The sequence below is a fragment of the Oncorhynchus mykiss genome, chromosome 12 (genome assembly GCF_013265735.2).
Source record: "Oncorhynchus mykiss isolate Arlee chromosome 12, USDA_OmykA_1.1, whole genome shotgun sequence".
In the NCBI taxonomy this organism is placed as follows: domain Eukaryota; kingdom Metazoa; phylum Chordata; class Actinopteri; order Salmoniformes; family Salmonidae; genus Oncorhynchus; species Oncorhynchus mykiss.
In genome coordinates this window covers 17,784,138-17,802,062 of record NC_048576.1, presented here as the reverse complement: position 1 = coordinate 17,802,062, position 17,925 = coordinate 17,784,138, and the positions used below count along the sequence as shown (strand labels likewise).

At 45.8% G+C, this 17,925-nt stretch overlaps 1 protein-coding gene across 3 annotated transcripts in view; it reads left to right on the top strand.

Moving 5' to 3' along the window:
* LOC110536806 (ras-specific guanine nucleotide-releasing factor 2) overlaps positions 1 to 17,925 on the top strand; it is a 54,550-nt gene that overhangs the window by 6,450 nt on the left and 30,175 nt on the right. For all 3 annotated transcript variants that reach the window (XM_036937093.1, XM_036937092.1, XM_036937094.1), the window contains exons 2-6: positions 2,867 to 2,973; positions 3,810 to 3,957; positions 5,805 to 5,894; positions 6,008 to 6,261; positions 6,381 to 6,460. In XM_036937093.1, coding sequence (XP_036792988.1) covers positions 2,867 to 2,973; positions 3,810 to 3,957; positions 5,805 to 5,894; positions 6,008 to 6,261; positions 6,381 to 6,460 — 679 coding nt within the window. The remainder of the gene's footprint in view (positions 1 to 2,866; positions 2,974 to 3,809; positions 3,958 to 5,804; positions 5,895 to 6,007; positions 6,262 to 6,380; positions 6,461 to 17,925) is intronic.

Genomic DNA, 17,925 nt, shown 5'->3' with positions numbered 1-17,925 from the left:
TAGTGTCTCTTACCCGCCTATATACACGCACATTTTTGTATCATCTACATTTATTTGATATAAACAACGGCTTGTGGTGGAATTTGAATCTAATTCTATGAAAACATATTGTCATTCAGTCCAGTCTTTTATGTATCGCATACAGATTCACATCTTTATTTTCTAAATTAGCAGATCAGTGGTGACATTAGATTAATAATTGTATTAAATTTCATTCTAATTTAAAATATAAATTGAACATTCAAAATGTAACAATATTGTCAAATAGAATAGAATAGAGACATTCTTTTCACAGTCTTTCTTACATAAACAGTCACTCTCCTTTCCTCCCAAGGAATGAGTGGGCAGAAGTTACCCACAGTAGTTACCCAGCAAACATGTCCACATTGACACAATGGTTTGATTTGATTTGATTGACAATGTGGGCCCAGTCCGGGCTAAAATATTGTCCCCATGTAGGCTGCCCACATTAGGTCGATGAGCCTTTGCTATTTAATAGGAATTTATTAATTGGGCTGATGTGGGATTGCTGTGGGCTAGCCCGTGCCCGCCTCGCCCACTGAATAAACCATATGGGGCCAATGGGGTCATGTTTGCTGGGTAAATAAGACAATTGTTTATTTTGCAGGAAACCTGGTTCTGCACTATGACCTTTATAGCACTCTCCTGTTCCCTCTAATATGTTTTGGTCAGTGAACTGAGTCACAGATAGAAGTCATTTGGGACGACATTTCCTGCTTTTCATGCCCAGTGGCAAGGACTCAAGAAATGTTCTCTACAGTTTAAAAACATTTTAAACAATTAACTCATTCTTTATATTCTGAGAGTATTGTTTATGTGGTGGGAACGCCTAACATGGAGGAAATTGCGTGTTTATTGGATTCCTGCCAGAGAAAGAGCAACTTGTGTGTGTGTGTCTACGTGTGTGTGTGTGTGTGTGTGTGTGTGTGTGTGTGTGTGTGTGTGTCTATGTGTGTGCGTGTGTGTGTGTGAATGTGTGCGAGCTTATGTGGCATTCCAGGACATGCTGCTGTGCAAATCAAACACTTCTGAAAGCACTACAAACATATTTTACGCTACTGCTACTCTCTGTTCATCATATATGCATTGTCAATTTAACCATATCTACATGTACATACTATCTCAATCAGCCTGACTAACCAGTGCCTATATATAGCCTCGCTACTGTTATAGCCTCGCTACTGTCTATAGCCTCGCTACTGTCTATAGCCTCGCTACTGTATATAGCCTCGCTACTGTTATAGCCTCGCTACTGTCTATAGCCTCGCTACTGTCTATAGCCTCGCTACTGTTATAGCCTCGCTACTGTATATAGCCTCGCTACTGTATATAGCCTCGCTACTGTATATAGCCTCGCTACTGTCTATAGCCTCGTTACTGTTATAGCCTCGCTACTGTCTATAGCCTCGCTACTGTTATAGCCTCGCTACTGTATATAGCCTCGCTACTGTATATAGCCTCGCTACTGTCTATAGCCTCGCTACTGTTATAGCCTCGCTACTGTATATAGCCTCGCTACTGTTATAGCCTCGCTACTGTCTATAGCCTCGCTACTGTATATAGCCTCGCTACTGTATATAGCCTCGCTACTGTTATAGCCTCGCTACTGTATATAGCCTCGCTACTGTCTATAGCCTCGCTACTGTTATAGCCTCGCTACTGTATATAGCCTCGCTACTGTTATAGCCTCGCTACTGTCTATAGCCTCGCTACTGTATATAGCCTCGCTACTGTCTATAGCCTCGCTACTGTTATAGCCTCGCTACTGTCTATAGCCTCGCTACTGTTATAGCCTCGCTACTGTATATAGCCTCGCTACTGTATATAGCCTCGCTACTGTTATAGCCTCGCTACTGTCTATAGCCTCGCTACTGTTATAGCCTCGCTACTGTATATAGCCTCGCTACTGTATATAGCCTCGCTACTGTCTATAGTCTCGCTACTGTTATAGCCTCGCTACTGTATATAGCCTCGCTACTGTTATAGCCTCGCTACTGTCTATAGCATCGCTACTGTCTACAGCCTCGCTACTGTTATAGCCTTGCTACTGTATATAGCCTCGCTACTGTATATAGCCTCGCTACTGTTATAGCCTTGCTACTGTATATAGCCTCGCTACTGTATATAGCCTCGCTACTGTTATAGCCTCGCTACTGTTATAGCCTTGCTACTGTATATAGCCTCGCTACTGTATATAGCCTCGCTACTGTTATAGCCTTGCTATTGTATTTAGCCTCGCTACTGTATATAGCCTCGCTACTGTTATAGCCTTGCTACTGTATATAGCCTCGCTACTGTATATAGCCTCGCTACTGTTATAGCCTTGCTATTGTATTTAGCCTCGCTACTGTATATAGCCTCGCTACTGTTATAGCCTCGCTACTGTATATAGCCTCGCTACTGTATATAGCCTCGCTACTGTTATAGCCTCGCTACTGTAATAAGCCTCGCTACTGTATATAGCCTCGCTACTGTATATAGCCTCGCTACTGTATATAGCCTCGCTACTGTATATAGCCTCGCTACTGTTATAGCCTCGCTACTGTATATAGCCTCGCTACTGTATATAGCCTCGCTACTGTTATTTTTCACTTTCTTTTTAACTGTTTTTTTTTTCTTTACTTACCTATTGTTCACTTAATATATTTTTTTGCGCTGTTGATTAGAGCCTGTAAATAAGCATTTCATTGTAAGGTCTACACCTGTTGTATTTGGCGCACGTGACAAATAAACTTTGATTTGATTTGATCTGATACCTGCAATTGATTGAGTAGCACCTTCACATGTTGATTCTATTTCCTGTTTACTTCCATGTAATAGTATTTCTGTTTCCTGTTTCCTCCAGCACTACTTCCTGGTGGTGTTTGGCCATGACGGTCAGAAGCCTCTGGAGCTGCGGACAGAGGAGGAGTCAGACTGCAATAAGTGGGTGGAGTATATCCAACAGGCCAGGTAAGAGGATGGAGTCTATCCAACAACAAAACATCAACACCTCTTTACAACAGGTAGCAGCTAGGGGCTGGGGGAAGGATAGGAGTTAGGGCTTGATTTGGGTCTGGCTTGCTTGTTGTACTCATGACAGACATGTAAATGCAACAGCTGACTCTCCCCTAAGTAGCCAGTGTGGCTTGATCTGCTCTAAGACACACAGTGACTCTATAGTGATCCACACGCTAAACACACACACAATCCCCTCTCCACATGTCTGCTCCATTTGTAAGAGATTGTGTGTGTGTGTGTGTGTGTGTGTGTGTGTGTGTGTGTGTGTGTGTGTGTGTGTGTGCGCGTGCTCTGCTCGGAGCGGTTCACATTTAGGTCACACTTTGGTGCTGTACTGCCATAGTGATTACAACACACCCCTGACCTCAACACTCCGCCTCGCTCTCTCTGTCTCTTCTCTTTCTCTTGTTCCCACTAATCATAACATCCCTCCCTCCCTCCCTCCCTCCCTCCCTCCCTCCCTCCCTCCCTCCCTCCCTCCCTCCCTTCCTTCCTTCCTTCCTTCCTCCCTCCCTCCCTCCCTCCCTCCCTTCCTTCCTTCCTTCCTTCCTTCCTTCCTTCCTTCCTTCCTTCCTTCCTCCCTCCCTCCCTCCCTCCCAGAGACTACCACTGAACTAGATGTGTATATTCTGCTGTTACTAATGTACATTGATGGATTATGAATAAATTAATGCTATAATGTTAACTTTGAAAATGATTTTTCTTGGTAATATGTATCGATGTTCGCTGTGCAATGTTCACCATGTCAACTTAGTTTTAACATTCAACACTTACCATTCCACCTGTAGTTACTCTGACATCATCATTGAGCGCGAGGTCCTGATGCAGAAGTACATCCACCTGGTCCAGATCATGGAGACAGAGAAGGTGGCGGCCAACCAGATACGCACCCAGTTAGAGGACCAGGACACAGAGATAGAGAGGCTGAAAGCAGAGGTACACACACACACTCATACACATACATACATACAGTGGGGAGAACAAGTATTTGATACACTGCCGATTTTGCAGGTTTTCCTACTTACAAAGCAAGTAGAGGTCTGTCATTTTTATCATAGGTACACTTCAACTGTGAGAGACAAAAATCCAGAAAATCACATTGTATGATTTTTAAGTAACTAATTTGCATTTTATTGCATGACATAAGTATTTGATACATCAGAAAAGCAGAACTTAATATTTGGTACAGAAACCTTTGTTTGCAATTACAGAGATCATAAGTTTCCTGTAGTTCTTGACCAGGTTTGCACACACTGCAGCAGGGATTTTGGCTCACTCCTCCATACAGACCTTCTCCAGATCCTTCAGGTTTCGGGGCTGTCGCTGGGAAATACGGACTTTCAGCTCGATGATTTAACAAAAGCGCATTTGCGAAAAAAGCACAATCGTTGCACGACTGTACCTAACCGTAAACTCCAACGCCTTTCTTAAAATCAATACACAGGAGGAAATATTTTTAAACCTGCATATTTAGCTAAAAGAAATCCAGGTTAGCAGGCAATATTAACCAGGTGAATTTGTGTCACTTTTATTGCGTTCATTGCACGCAGAGTCGGGGTATATGCAACAGTTTGGGCAGCCTGGCTCATTGCGAAATAATTTGCCAGAATTTTACGTAATTATGACATAACATTGAAGGTTGTGCAATGTAACAAGAATATTTAGACTTAGGGATGCCACCCGTTAGAAAAAATACCGAACGGTTCCGTATTTCACTGAAATAATAAACGTTTTGTTTTCGAAATGATAGTTTCTGGATTCTACCATGTTAATGACCAAAGGCTTGTATTTCTGTGTGTTATAACTAAGTCTATGATTTGATAGAGCAGTCTGACTGAGCGATGGTAGGCAGCAGCAGGCTCGTAAGCATTCATTCAAACAGCACTTTTGTGCGTTTTGCCAGCAGCTCTTCGCAATCACAGCGCTGTTTATGACTTCAAGCCTATCAGCCTAATGTCTGGTGTAACCGATGTGAAACGGCTAGCTAGTTAGCGGGGTGCGCGCTAATAGCGATTCAAACATCACTCGCTCTGAGACTTGGAGTAGTTATTCCCCTTGCTCTGCAAGGGCCGCGGCCTTTGTAGAGCGATGGGTAACGCTGCTTCGATTGTGGCTGTTGTCGGTCGATGTGTTCCTGGTTCGAGCCCAGGTAGGGGCGAGGAGAGGGACGGAAGCTATACTGTTACACTGGCAATACTATAGTGCCTATAAGAACATCCAATAGTCAAAGGTATATAAAATACAAATGGTATAGAGAGAAATAGCCCTATAAATACTATATTAACTACAACCTAAAACCTCTTACCTTGGAATATTGAAGTCTCATGTTAAAAGGAACCACCAACTTTCATATGTTCTCATGTTCTGAGCAAGGAACTCAAACGTTAGCTTTCTTACATTGCACATATTGCACCTTTACTTCTCCAACACTTTGTTTTTGCATTATTTAAACCAGATTGAACATGTTTCACTATTTATTTGAGGCTAAATAGATTTTTATTGATGTATTATATTAAGTTAAAATAAGTGTTCATTCAGTATTGTTGTAATTGTCATTATTACAAATAAATAAATAAAAATCGTCCCAATAATCGGTATCGGCTTTTTTTGGTCGTCCAATAATCGGTATCGGCGTTGAAAAATCATAATCGGTCGACCTCTAATAGACACACACACACACACACACACACACACACACATACGCACACACACATACACACACATACCCACACAAACATACACACACACTCACATGGATCTGACTGTTGACTGTGTTCTTCGAGATCGTACTGTTGAATAAGGACAAGGAAAGGATGCTGCCTTGCCAGACTAATGAAGAGGAGGAGGATCCAGACATTAAAAAGATCAAAAAGGTATCAGCAATTGTCTCTACGGTATTTGATTACTTTTCCCTCAAGGCTTTGATAGGTATTCTGACCTATATTTATGTGTATATTCTGACCAGTGTGTCCTGTCTCCCCTCCAGGTCCAGAGTTTCATGCGAGGCTGGCTGTGTCGGAGGAAGTGGAAGATCATTGTTCAGGACTACATCTGTTCTCCACAAGCTGAGAACATGAGGAAGAGGAACCACATCGTATTTAACATGGTGGAGGCAGAGACAGAGTACGTATGCCAGCTCTCTGTCCTGGTCAACTTCTTCCTCAGACCACTACGTATGGCCGCCAGCTCCAAGAAACCTCCCATCAGCCACGATGACGTCAGCAGCATCTTCCTCAACAGGTAACACACATGCATATGAAAGCACGCACACAAACGCAGACTACGATGTCTGAAGCATCTTCTTCACCTGGCAGGCCTGAGATCTCAACTACATCTCTTCTTCTTCTCTCTGTCCTCAGTGAGACCATCATGTTCCTCCATGAGATCTTCCACCAGGGGCTGAAGGCTCGGATAGCCAACTGGCCCACTCTGGTGCTGGGTGAGTAGAGTGCTTAAACAGTGGGTTATTTAATGCTGAACTCTTTGATTATCAATATGGAATCGTCTTGCGACCTGTTCTATTAATGTATTGTATTTCTAGGATCTGTGCATGAATCTAGCTATGAACAAAAATATGAATGCAGCAAGTAAAGGTCCCATGTTTCATGAGCTGAAATAAAAGATGCTATGTATTTTCGATACACACAAAAATGTGTGCACAAATAAAATCAAATGTTATTGGTCACATACACATGGTTAGCAGATGTTAATGCGAGTGTAGCGAAATGTTTGTGCTTCTAGTTCCTACCATGCAGTAATATCTAATAAGTAATCGAACAATTTCACAACAACTACATTTTACACACAAGTGTAAAGGAATGAATAAGAATATGTACATATAAATACAGTGGGGCAAAAAAGTATTTAGTCAGCCACCAATTGTGCAAGTTCTCCCACTTAAAAAGATGAGAGAGGCCTGTAATTTTCATCATAGGTACACTTCAACTATGACAGACAAAATGAGGAAAAAAATCACAAAATCACAAAAATCACAAAATCCTGAAAATCACATTGTAGGATTTTTTATGAATTTATTTGCAAATTATGGTGGAAAATAAGTATTTGGTCAATAACAAAAGTTTATCTCAATACTTTGTTATATACCCTTTGTTGGCAATGACAGAGGTCAAATGTTTTCTGTAAGTCTTCACAAGGTTTTCACACACTGTTGCTGGTATTTTGGCCCATTCCTCCCTGCAGATCTTCTCTGGAGCAGTGATGTTTTGGGGCTGTTGCTGGGCAACACAGACTTTCAACTCCCTCCAAAGATTTTCTATGGGGTTGAGATCTGGAGACTGGCTAGGCCACTCCAGGACCTTGAAATGCTTCTTACGAAGCCACTCCTTCGTTGCCCGGGTGGTGTGTTTGGGATAATTGTCATGCTGAAAGACCCAGCCACGTTTCATCTTCAATGCCCTTGCTGATGGAAGGAGGTTTTCACTCAAAATCTCACGATACATGGCCCCATTCATTCTTTCCTTTACACGGATCAGTCGTCCTGGTCCCTTTGCAGAAAAACAGCCCCAAAGCATAATATTTCCACCCCCATGCTTCACAGTAGGTATGGTGTTCTTTGGATGCAACTCAGCATTCTTTGTCTTCCAAACACGACGAGTTGAGTTTTTACCAAAAAGTTATATTTTGGTTTCATCTGACCATATGACATTCTCCCAATCTTCTTCTGGATCATCCAAATGCTCTCTAGGCCTGGACATGTACTGGCTTAAGCAGGGGGACACGTCTGGCACTGCAGGATTTGAGTCCCTGGCGGCGTAGTGTGTTACTGATGGTAGGCTTTGTTACTTTGGTACCAGCTCTCTGCAGGTCATTCACTAGGTCCCCCCGTGTGGTTCTGGGATTTTTGCTCACCGTTCTTGTGATCATTTTGACCCCACGGGGTGAGATCTTGCGTGGAGCCCAAGATCGAGGGAGATTATCAGTGGTCTTGTATGTCTTCCATTTCCTAATAATTGCTCCCACAGTTGATTTCTTCAAACCAAGCTGCTTACCTATTGCAGATTCAGTCTTCCCAGCCTGGTGCAGGTCTACAATTTTGTTTCTGGTGTCCTTTGACAGCTCTTTGGTCTTGGCCATAGTGGAGTTTGGAGTGTGACAGTTTGAGGTTGTGGACAGGTGTCTTTTATACTGATAACAAGTTCATTAATACAGGTAACGAGTGGAGGACAGAGGAGCCTCTTAAAGAAGAAGTTACAGGTCTGTGAGAGCCAGAAATCTTGCTTGTTTGTAGGTGACCAAATACTTATTTTGGTTAGGTCGGGGTGTGACTAGGGTGGGTCATCTAGGTGATTTATATTTCTATGTTGGCCTGTTATGGTTCCCAATCAGAGGCAGCTGTTTATCGTTGTCTTTGATTGGGGATCATATTTAGGCAGCCATTTCCCCTTTGTGTTTTGTGGGATCTTGTCTACGGATAGTTGCCTGTTAGCGCTATTGTCAGCTTCACGTTTCGGTTTGCTGTGAGTTTGACTTAGTAAATAAAAGATGTGGAACCCAGATCACGCTGCGCTTAGGTCCACTTATTATAACGAAAGTGACAGAAGATCCCACCACAAACGGACCAAGCAGCATGGCCAGGAGGAGCAGACATCCTGGACATGGGAGGATATCTTGGACGGTAAGGGATCCTGGACGTGGGAGGAGATCCTGGCCGGTAAGGATCGCCTTCCATGGGAGCAGATGGAGACAGCGAGAGAACAACAACGACGACGACACCGGGGTTCACGGCCACGACAGAAGCCCGAGAGGCATCCTCAAAAAATGTTTTGGGGGGGCCAGGTTTTGAACCAGAGCCAACTCCCCGTACTCACCATGGGGAGCGTGTGACCGGTCAGGCATCATGTTTTGCGGTGATACGCACTGTGTCTCCAGTGCGCATTCACAGCCCGGTGCGTTCTGTGCCAACTCCTCGCACTTGTCGTGCTAAAGTGGGTATCTGTCCAGGACGGGTTGTGCCGGCTCAGAGCGCCTGGTCTCCAGTGTGCCTCCTCGGTCCCGGATATCCTGCGCCGGCTCTACGCGCTGTATCCCCAGTGCGCCTTTATAGCCCAGTGCATCCTGTGCCATCTTCCTGCACTTGCCGTGCGAAGGTGGTCATTTGTCCAAGACACGTTGTGCCAGCTCTACACTCCAGACCACCAGTGCGCCTCCACAGTCCAGTACGTCCTGTGCCTCCTCCCCACACTCGCCTCGAGGTGCGTGTCACCAGCCCGGTGTCACCTGTACCGGTCCCACGCATCAGGCCTCCAGTGCGCCTCCATAGTCCAGTACGTCCTGGGCCTCCTCCCCGCACTTGCCCTGAGGTGCGTGTCACCAGCCCGGTGCCACCTGTACTGGCCCCACGCATCAGGCCTCCAGTGCGCCTCCACAGTCCAGAGCTTCCAGCGACAGTTCCCAGTCCAGGGCTTCCGGCGACAGTTCCCAGTCCGGAGCTTCCGGCGACAGTTCCCAGTCCGGAGCTTCCGGCGACAGATCCCAGTCCGGAGCTTCCGGCGACAGTTCCCAGTCCGGCGCCTATGATGACAGTTCCATGGTCCGGAGCCTCCGGCAACGGTCCACAGTCCGGAACCTCCTGAGACGGTCAACGGTCCTGAACCTCCTTAGACGGTCCATGGTCCGGAACCTCCTGAGACGGTCCACGGTCCGGTTCCTACGGCGATGACCCACGGTCCGGTTCCTACGGTGAGGATCCACGGTCCGAAGCTTCCGGCGACGATGCCCGCACCAGAGCCGAGTGGAGTGGGTACTTCGCCCCACATCGGAAGTCAGGTTTTCCTCCCCTATTAAGTCAGGTTTTGCGGTCGGAATCCACACCTTTGGGAGGGGTACTGTCACGCCCTGAGAATAGAGAGCTGTTTATTCTCTATGCTGGTTGGAGCGTGACAGTGACTAGGGTGGTTTATCTAGGTGATTAATGATCTATGTTGGCCTGGTATGGTTCCCAATCAGAGGCAGCTGTTTATCGTTGAGTGATTGGGGATCATATTTAGGCAGCCATTTCCCCATTGTGCTTTGTGGGATCTTGCCTGCGAGCACTACTTTGAGCTTCACGTTTCGTTTTTTTCGCTTTATTGTTTTTGTTCTTTGAATTTCTCTTCCAAAATAATGGATGGAAACATACCACGCTGCAACTTGGTCCACTCCTTATAACGATTGTGACAGTCAGACGTTTACATACACGTTTACATTCAATTAGTATTCGGTAGAATTGCCTTTAAATTGTTTCAGTTGGGTCAAACGTTTCGGGTAGCCTTCCACAAGCTTCCCACAATAGTTGGGTGAATTTTTGCCCATTCCTTCTGACAGAGCTGGTGTAACTGAGTCAGGTTTGTAGGCCTCCTTTCTCGCACACGCCTTTTCAGTTCTGCCCACACATTTCATATAGGCTTGAGGTCAGGGCTTTGCGATGGCCACTCCAATACCTTGACTTTGTTGTCCTTAAGCCATTTTGCCACAACTTTGGAAGTATGCTTGGGATCATTGTCCATTTGGAAGACCCATTTGCGACCAAGCTTTAACTTCCTGACTGATGTCTTGAGATGTTGCTTCAATATATCCACATAATTTTCCTCCCTCATGATGTCATCTATTTTGTGAAGTGCACCAGTCCCTCCTGCAGCAAAGCACCCCCACAACATGATGCTGCCACCCCCGTTCACGGTTGGGATGGTGTTCTTCGGCTTGCAAGCGTCCCCCTTTTTCCTCCAAACATAACAATGGTCATTATGGCCAAACAGTTCTATTTTTGTTTCATCAGACCAAAGGACATTTCTCCAAAAAGTATGATCTTTGTCCCCATGTGCAGTTGCAAACCGTAATCTGGCTTTTTTATGGTGGTTTTGGAGTAATGGCTTCTTCCTTGCTGAGCGGCCTTTCAGGTTATGTCGATATAGGACTTGTTTTACTGTGGATATAGATACTTTTGTACCTGTATCCTCCAGCATCTTCACAAGGTCCTTTGCTGTTGTTCTGGGATTGATTTGTACTTTTCACACCAAAGTATGTTCATCTCTAGGAGACAGAACGCGTCTCCTTCCTGAGCTGTATGACGGCTGTGTGGTCCGATGGTGTTTATACTTCAATACTATTCTTTGTACAGATGAACGTGGTACCTTCAGGTGTTTGGAAATTGCCCCCAATGATGAACCAGACTTGTGGAGGTCTACACATTTTTTTCTGAGGTCTTGGCTGTTTTCTTTGGATTTTCCCATGATGTCAAGCAAAGAGGCACTGAGTTTGAAGGTTGGCCTTGAAATACATCCCGAGGTACACCTCCAATTTACTCAAATTATGTCAATTAGCCTATCAGATGCTTCTAAAGCCATGACGTAATTTCCTGGAATTTTCCAAGCTGTTTAAAGACACAGTCAATTTAGTGTATGTTAACTTCTGACCCATTGGAATTGTGATACAGTGAATTATAAGTTAAATAATCTGTCTGTAAACAATTGTTGGAAAAATGACTTGTGTCATGCACAAAGTAGATGTCCTAAACGACTTGCCAACACTATAGTTTGTTAACAAGATATTTGTGGAGTGGTTGAAAAATGAGTTTTAATGACTCCAACCTGAGTGTATGTAAACTTCCGACTTCAGCTGTATATAGCATTCTGTTGATGGCAATTATTTTGTATGGTAATTTACATTGAAAAACTGTGTTGGCAAGTCGTGTTGAAATCAAATGTGTTGAATCAAATGTTGTTTTTTGTACCAGTTCATAAACCATGTGCCATGGAATCGGTACATCAAAAATCTTTTCCCATTTATTTTGCAACCTGTATGACGCAGCTGTCAACATTTTTGTCCTCAAATGAAGCTGGTATATTAATCTATTTATCTCAATTCCTTTCAGCCAATTTGTATCTTTAATATATGGCAGACAAAACAGTCCCTACCTTCTCCCTTTTCCACTTGCCTCCTCCATGTGGTAATGCTGCAATCAGTTGGTTGTAAGTTTGGATTGAACAGACATTCCCATATTTTCGATAGCTGCATATGTGACATAACTCCACAGTTTCTATTCATAATATCATTCATAAATATATGTCACGTTCTGACCTCTATTTCTGTTGTTTTGTATTTATTTAGTATGGTCAGGGCGTGAGTTGGGTGGGCAGTCTATGTTTGTTTTTCTATGTTTTGGGGCATTTCTATGTTTTCGGCCTAGTATGGTTCTCAATCAGAGGCAGGTGTCATTAGTTGTCTCTGATTGAGAATCATACTTAGGTAGCCTGGGTTTCACTGTGTGTTTGTGGGTGATTGTTCCTGTCTTTGCACCAGATAGGGCTGTTTTGAGTTCTCACGTTTCTTGTTTTCGTTAGTTTGTTCATGTATCGTGTCTTCATTAAAATACAATGAACAACCACCACGCTGCTTTTTGGTCCGCTTCTACTTCACAACAAGAGAACCGTTACAGAATCACCCACCACAACAGGACCAAGCGGTGTGGTAATGGGCAACGGAAAAAGCAGCAGCAGGAGCAGCGCGAGGAGGTATGGACATGGGAGGAAGAATTAGACGGAAGAGGACCCTGGGCTCAGCCAGGAGAATATCGCCGTCCCAAAGAAGAACTGGAGGCGGCGAAAGCGGAGAGGCGCTGGTATGAGGAGGCAGCGCGGCGTCGTGGATGGAAGCCCGGGAGTCAGCCCCAAAAATTTCTTGGGGTGGGGGCTAACAGGGAGTATGGCTACGCCAGGTAGGAGACCTGAGCCAACTTCCTGTGGTTACCGGGGGGCTGGAGAGACCGGGCAGGCACCGTGTTATGCTGTGGAGCGCACGGTGTCCCCAGTGCGGGTGCACAGCCCGGTGCGGTACATTCCAGCTCCGCGTATCGGCCGGGCTAGAGTGGGCATCGAGCCAAGTGCCATGAAGCCGGCTCTACGCATCTGGTCTCCAGTGCGTCTCCTTGGGCCGGCTTACATGGCACCAGCCTTGCGCACGGTGTCCCCGGTTCGCCTGCATAGCCCAGTGCGGGCTATTCCACCTCGCCGCACTGGCAGGGCGACCGGGACCATTCAACCGGGTAAGGTTGGGCAGGCTCGGTACTCAAGAGCTCCAGTGCGCCTGCACGGCCCGGTCTATCCGTCACCACCTCCACGCACCAGCCCTCCGGTGGCAGCTCCCCGTACCAGGCTGTCTCTCCGGCCCATCCTTGCAGGGGCTCTCTCCTCTCCAGCGCTGCCGGAGTCTCCCGCCTCTCCGGCGCTACCAGAGCCTTCCTCCTCTCCAGCGCTGCCGGAGTCTCCCGCCTGTTCGGCGCTAGGAGAGCTACTCAGCCCAGCGTTGCCGGAGCTTCCCGTCTGCCCAGCGCCGCCCGTCTGCCCAGCGCCGCCCGTCTGCCCAGCGCCGCCAGTGCCGCCCGTCTGCCCAGTGCCGCCCGTCTGCCCAGCGCCGCCAGTGCCGCCCGTCTGCCCAGCGCCGCCAGTGCCGCCCGTCTGCCCAGCGCCGCCAGTGCCGCCCGTCTGCCCAGCGCCGCCAGTGCCGCCCGTCAGCCAGGGGCCGCCAGTGCCGCCCGTCAGCCAGGGGCCGCCAGTGCCGCCCGTCAGCCAGGGGCCGCCAGTGCCGCCCGTCAGCCAGGGGCCGCCAGTGCCGCCAGTCAGCCAGGGGCCGCCAGTGCCGCCAGTCAACCAGGGGCCGCCAGTGCCGCCCGTCAGCCAGGGGCCGCCAGTGCCGCCCGTCAGCCAGGGGCCGCCAGTGCCGCCCGTCAGCCAGGGGCCGCCAGTGCCGCCCGTCAGCCAGGGGCCGCCAGTGCCGCCCGTCAGCCAGGGGCCGCCAGTGCCGCCAGTCAACCAGGGGCCGCCAGTGCCGCCAGTCAACCAGGGGCCGCCAGTGCCGCCAGTCAGCCAGGGGCCGCCAGTCAGCCAGGGGCCGCTAGAGCCCCTCCGCCCGGAGCAGCTGCCCCTCTGTCCCGAGCAGCTGTCCCTCTGTCCCGAGCAGCTGTCCCTCTGTCCCGAGCAGCTGTCCCTCTGTCCCGAGCAGCTGTCCCTCTGTCCCGAGAAGCTGCCCCTCTGTCCCAAGCAGCCCCTCTGTCCAGTGGGGTCATTGAGAGGGGTGAGCATGGTGAGTAAGCCACGGAGGCGGACAATAAGGCGGACTAAGACGAGGGGTGAAGTGGGGTCCGCGTCCCGCGCCAGAGCCGCCACCGCGGACAGACGCCCACCCAGACCCTCCCCTATAGGTCAAGGTTTTGCGGCCGGAGTCCGCACCTTTGGGGGGGGGTACTGTCACGTTCTGACCTCTATTTCTGTTGTTTTGTATTTATTTAGTATGGTCAGGGTGTGAGTTGGGTGGGCAGTCTATGTTTGTTTTTCTATGTTTTGGGGCATTTCTATGTTTTCGGCCTAGTATGGTTCTCAATCAGAGGCAGGTGTCATTAGTTGTCTCTGATTGAGAATCATACTTAGGTAGCCTGGGTTTCACTGTGTGTTTGTGGGTGATTGTTCCTGTCTTTGTGTTTGCACCAGATAGGGCTGTTTTGAGTTCTCACGTTTCTTGTTTTCGTTAGTTTGTTCATGTATCGTGTCTTCATTAAAATACAATGAACAACCACCACGCTGCTTTTTGGTCCGCTTCTACTTCACAACAAGAGAACCGTTACAATATAATAACATTTTAAACCATTTTTTCCGTAAATAATGTGTTTTTATTCATCAGTAAATTTGAGTTTAATCATAACATTTGTTGTAATATGTGTTCTATCTTGTCTGGAGGATAAAACTGAAATTGTAACCAGCTTTGTATGGCTTGTTGAAGAAAGGGCGATACTTTAAACAAAATGTAATTTTCAATTAGTCGGAAATGAGAAATTGTAATCTGTATAAAGGCAAAAAGGCACATTTTGAAGAAAGCATGGGCCTTTCTTAATCATCTACTGGAGAACCATTTGGGGTTTAAGTATAACCAATGTATGAGGGAAGCTTTTAGTGAGAGGTTTAAAGCTTTAATATTTAATCATTTTAGCCCGCCAAATTCATATTCATTAAATAAATAGGCACATTTAATTTAGTCTGACTTAGCATTTCAAATAAAAGTAAATATTGTTTTATTTATTTAAAAAACGAGTCTTCTGGAGTAGGCCGAGCCATTAGTAAGTAAACTGTGATAGGACCAAAGAGTTAATCAATGTGGGTTTTCCATAAATAGACAAGTATTGACCTCTCCATGGTTGCAGAATCTTATCTATTTTTGCAAACTTCCTATTGAAATTGATTGTGGTAAGTTAATTTATATTTTTCTGAGATATGAATACCAAGTATGTCTACTTCACCATCCTCCCATTTTATTGGTAAACTACAAGGTAGCCTCCATATATCCACTAGTTCTAATGTAGCCATGATATTTGTGATGTCCTTAATTGCTTGAGGGTGAATGTTTGTAGTGGGAATTACTTTACGATCCATTGAGGTACTTAAAACCATATTATAATCTCCCACAATAATAATTTATTAATTTGTTGCTTGTGAGCTCAATAGATTATAATATACAGTGCCTTGCGAAAGTATTCAGCCCCCTTGAACTTTGCGACCTTTTGCCACATTTCAGGCTTCAAACATAAAGATATAAAACTGTATTTTTTTGTGAAGAATAAACAACAAGTGGGACACAATCATGAAGTGGAACGACATTTATTGGACATTTCAAACTTTTTTAACAAATCAAAAACTGAAAAATTGGGCGTGCAAAATTATTCAGCCCCTTTACTTTCAGTGCAGCAAACTCTCTCCAGAAGTTCAGTGAGGATCTCTGAATGATCCAATGTTGACCTAAATGACTAATGATGATAAATACAATCCACCTGTGTGTAATCAAGTCTCTGTATAAATGCACCTGCACTGTGATAGTCTCAGAGGTCCGTTAAAAGCGCAGAGAGCATCATGAAGATCAAGGAACACACCAGGCAGGACCGCAATATTGTTGTGAAGAAGTTTAAAGCCGGATTTGGATACAAAAAGATTTCCCAAGCTTTAAACATCCCAAGGAGCACTGTGCAAGCGATAATATTGAAATGGAAGGAGTATCAGACCATTGCAAATCTACCAAGACCTGGCCGTCCCTCTAAACTTTCAGCTCATACAAGGAGAAGACTGATCAGAGATGCAGCCAAGAGGCCCATGATCACTCTGGATGAACTGCAGAGATCTACAGCTGAGGTGGGAGACTCTGTCCATAGGACAACAATCAGTCGTATATTGCACAAATCTGGCCTTTATGGAAGAGTGGCAAGAAGAAAGCCATTTCTTAAAGATATCCATAAAAAGTGTCGTTTAAAGTTTGCCACAAGCCACCTGGGAGACACACCAAACATGTGGAAGAAGGTGCTCTGGTCAGATGAAACCAAAATTGAACTTTTTGGCAACAATGCAAAACGTTATGTTTGGCGTAAAAGCAACACAGCTGAACACACCATCCCCACTGTCAAACATGGTGGTGGCAGCATCATGGTTTGGGCCTGCTTTTCTTCAGCAGGGACAGGGAAGATGGTTAAAATTGATGGGAAGATGGATGGAGCCAAATACAGGACCATTCTGGAAGAACCTGATGGAGTCTGCAAAAGACCTGAGACTGGGACGGAGATTTGTCTTCCAACAAGACAATGATCCAAAACATAAAGCAAAATCTACAATGGAATGGTTCAAAAATAAACATATCCAGGTGTTAGAATGGCCAAGTCAAAGTCCAGACCTGAATCCAATCGAGAATCTGTGGAAAGAACTGAAAACTGCTGTTCACAAATGCTCTCCATCCAACCTCACTGAGCTCGAGCTGTTTTGCAAGGAGGAATGGGAAAAAATTTCAGTCTCTCGATGTGCAAAACTGATAGAGACATACCCCAAGCGACTTACAGCTGTAATCGCAGCAAAAGGTGGCGCTACAAAGTATTAACTTAAGGGGGCTGAATAATTTTGCACGCCCAATTTTTCAGTTTTTGATTTGTTAAAAAAGTTTGAAATATCCAATAAATGTCGTTCCACTTCATGATTGTGTCCCACTTGTTGTTTATTCTTCACAAAAAAATACAGTTTTATATCTTTATGTTTGAAGCCTGAAATGTGGCAAAAGGTCGCAAAGTTCAAGGGGGCCGAATACTTTCGCAAGGCACTGTATATATTTTCGAAGAAGCATTATTTGGCCCATATAGATTAATTAGCCAGATCTGTTTTTGGTCCAATAGCATATTTAAAATAATGAATCTCCTCACCAGGGTCTTGACCTGGCTGCAGTTCGGTGTCGTAACCGACTTCAGTGGGAAAATGCTCACCTTTGATGGCCACTGGCATGCTGGAGAAGTGTTCTCTTCACAGATGAATCTCGGTTTTAATTGTACCGGACAGATGGCAGACGTTGTGTGGGCAAGCGGTTTGCTAATGTCAACATTGTGAACAGAGTGCACCATGGTGGCGGTGGGGTCATGGTATGGGCAGGCAAGCATAAGCTACATACACAATTGCATTTTACTGATGGCACTTTGAATGCACAGAGATACCATGACGAGATCCTGAAGCCCATTGTCGTGCCATTCATCCACCGCCATCACCTCATGTTTCAGCATCATAATGTACGGCCTCATGTTGCAGGGATCTGTACACAATTTCTGGAAGCTGGCCTGCATACTCACCAGACATGTCACCGATTGAGCATGTTTGGAATACTCTGGATTGACGTGTGCATCAGCATGTTCCAGTTCCAACCAATATGCAGCAACTTTGCACAGCCATGAGTGGGACAACATTCCACAGGCCACAATCAACAGCCTGATCAACTCTATGCGAAGGAGATGTGTCATGCTGCATGAGGAAAATGGTGGTTACACCAGACACTGACTGTTTTTATGATCCATGCCCCTACCTTTAAAAAATGTTATTTATGACAAACAGATGCGGATCTGTA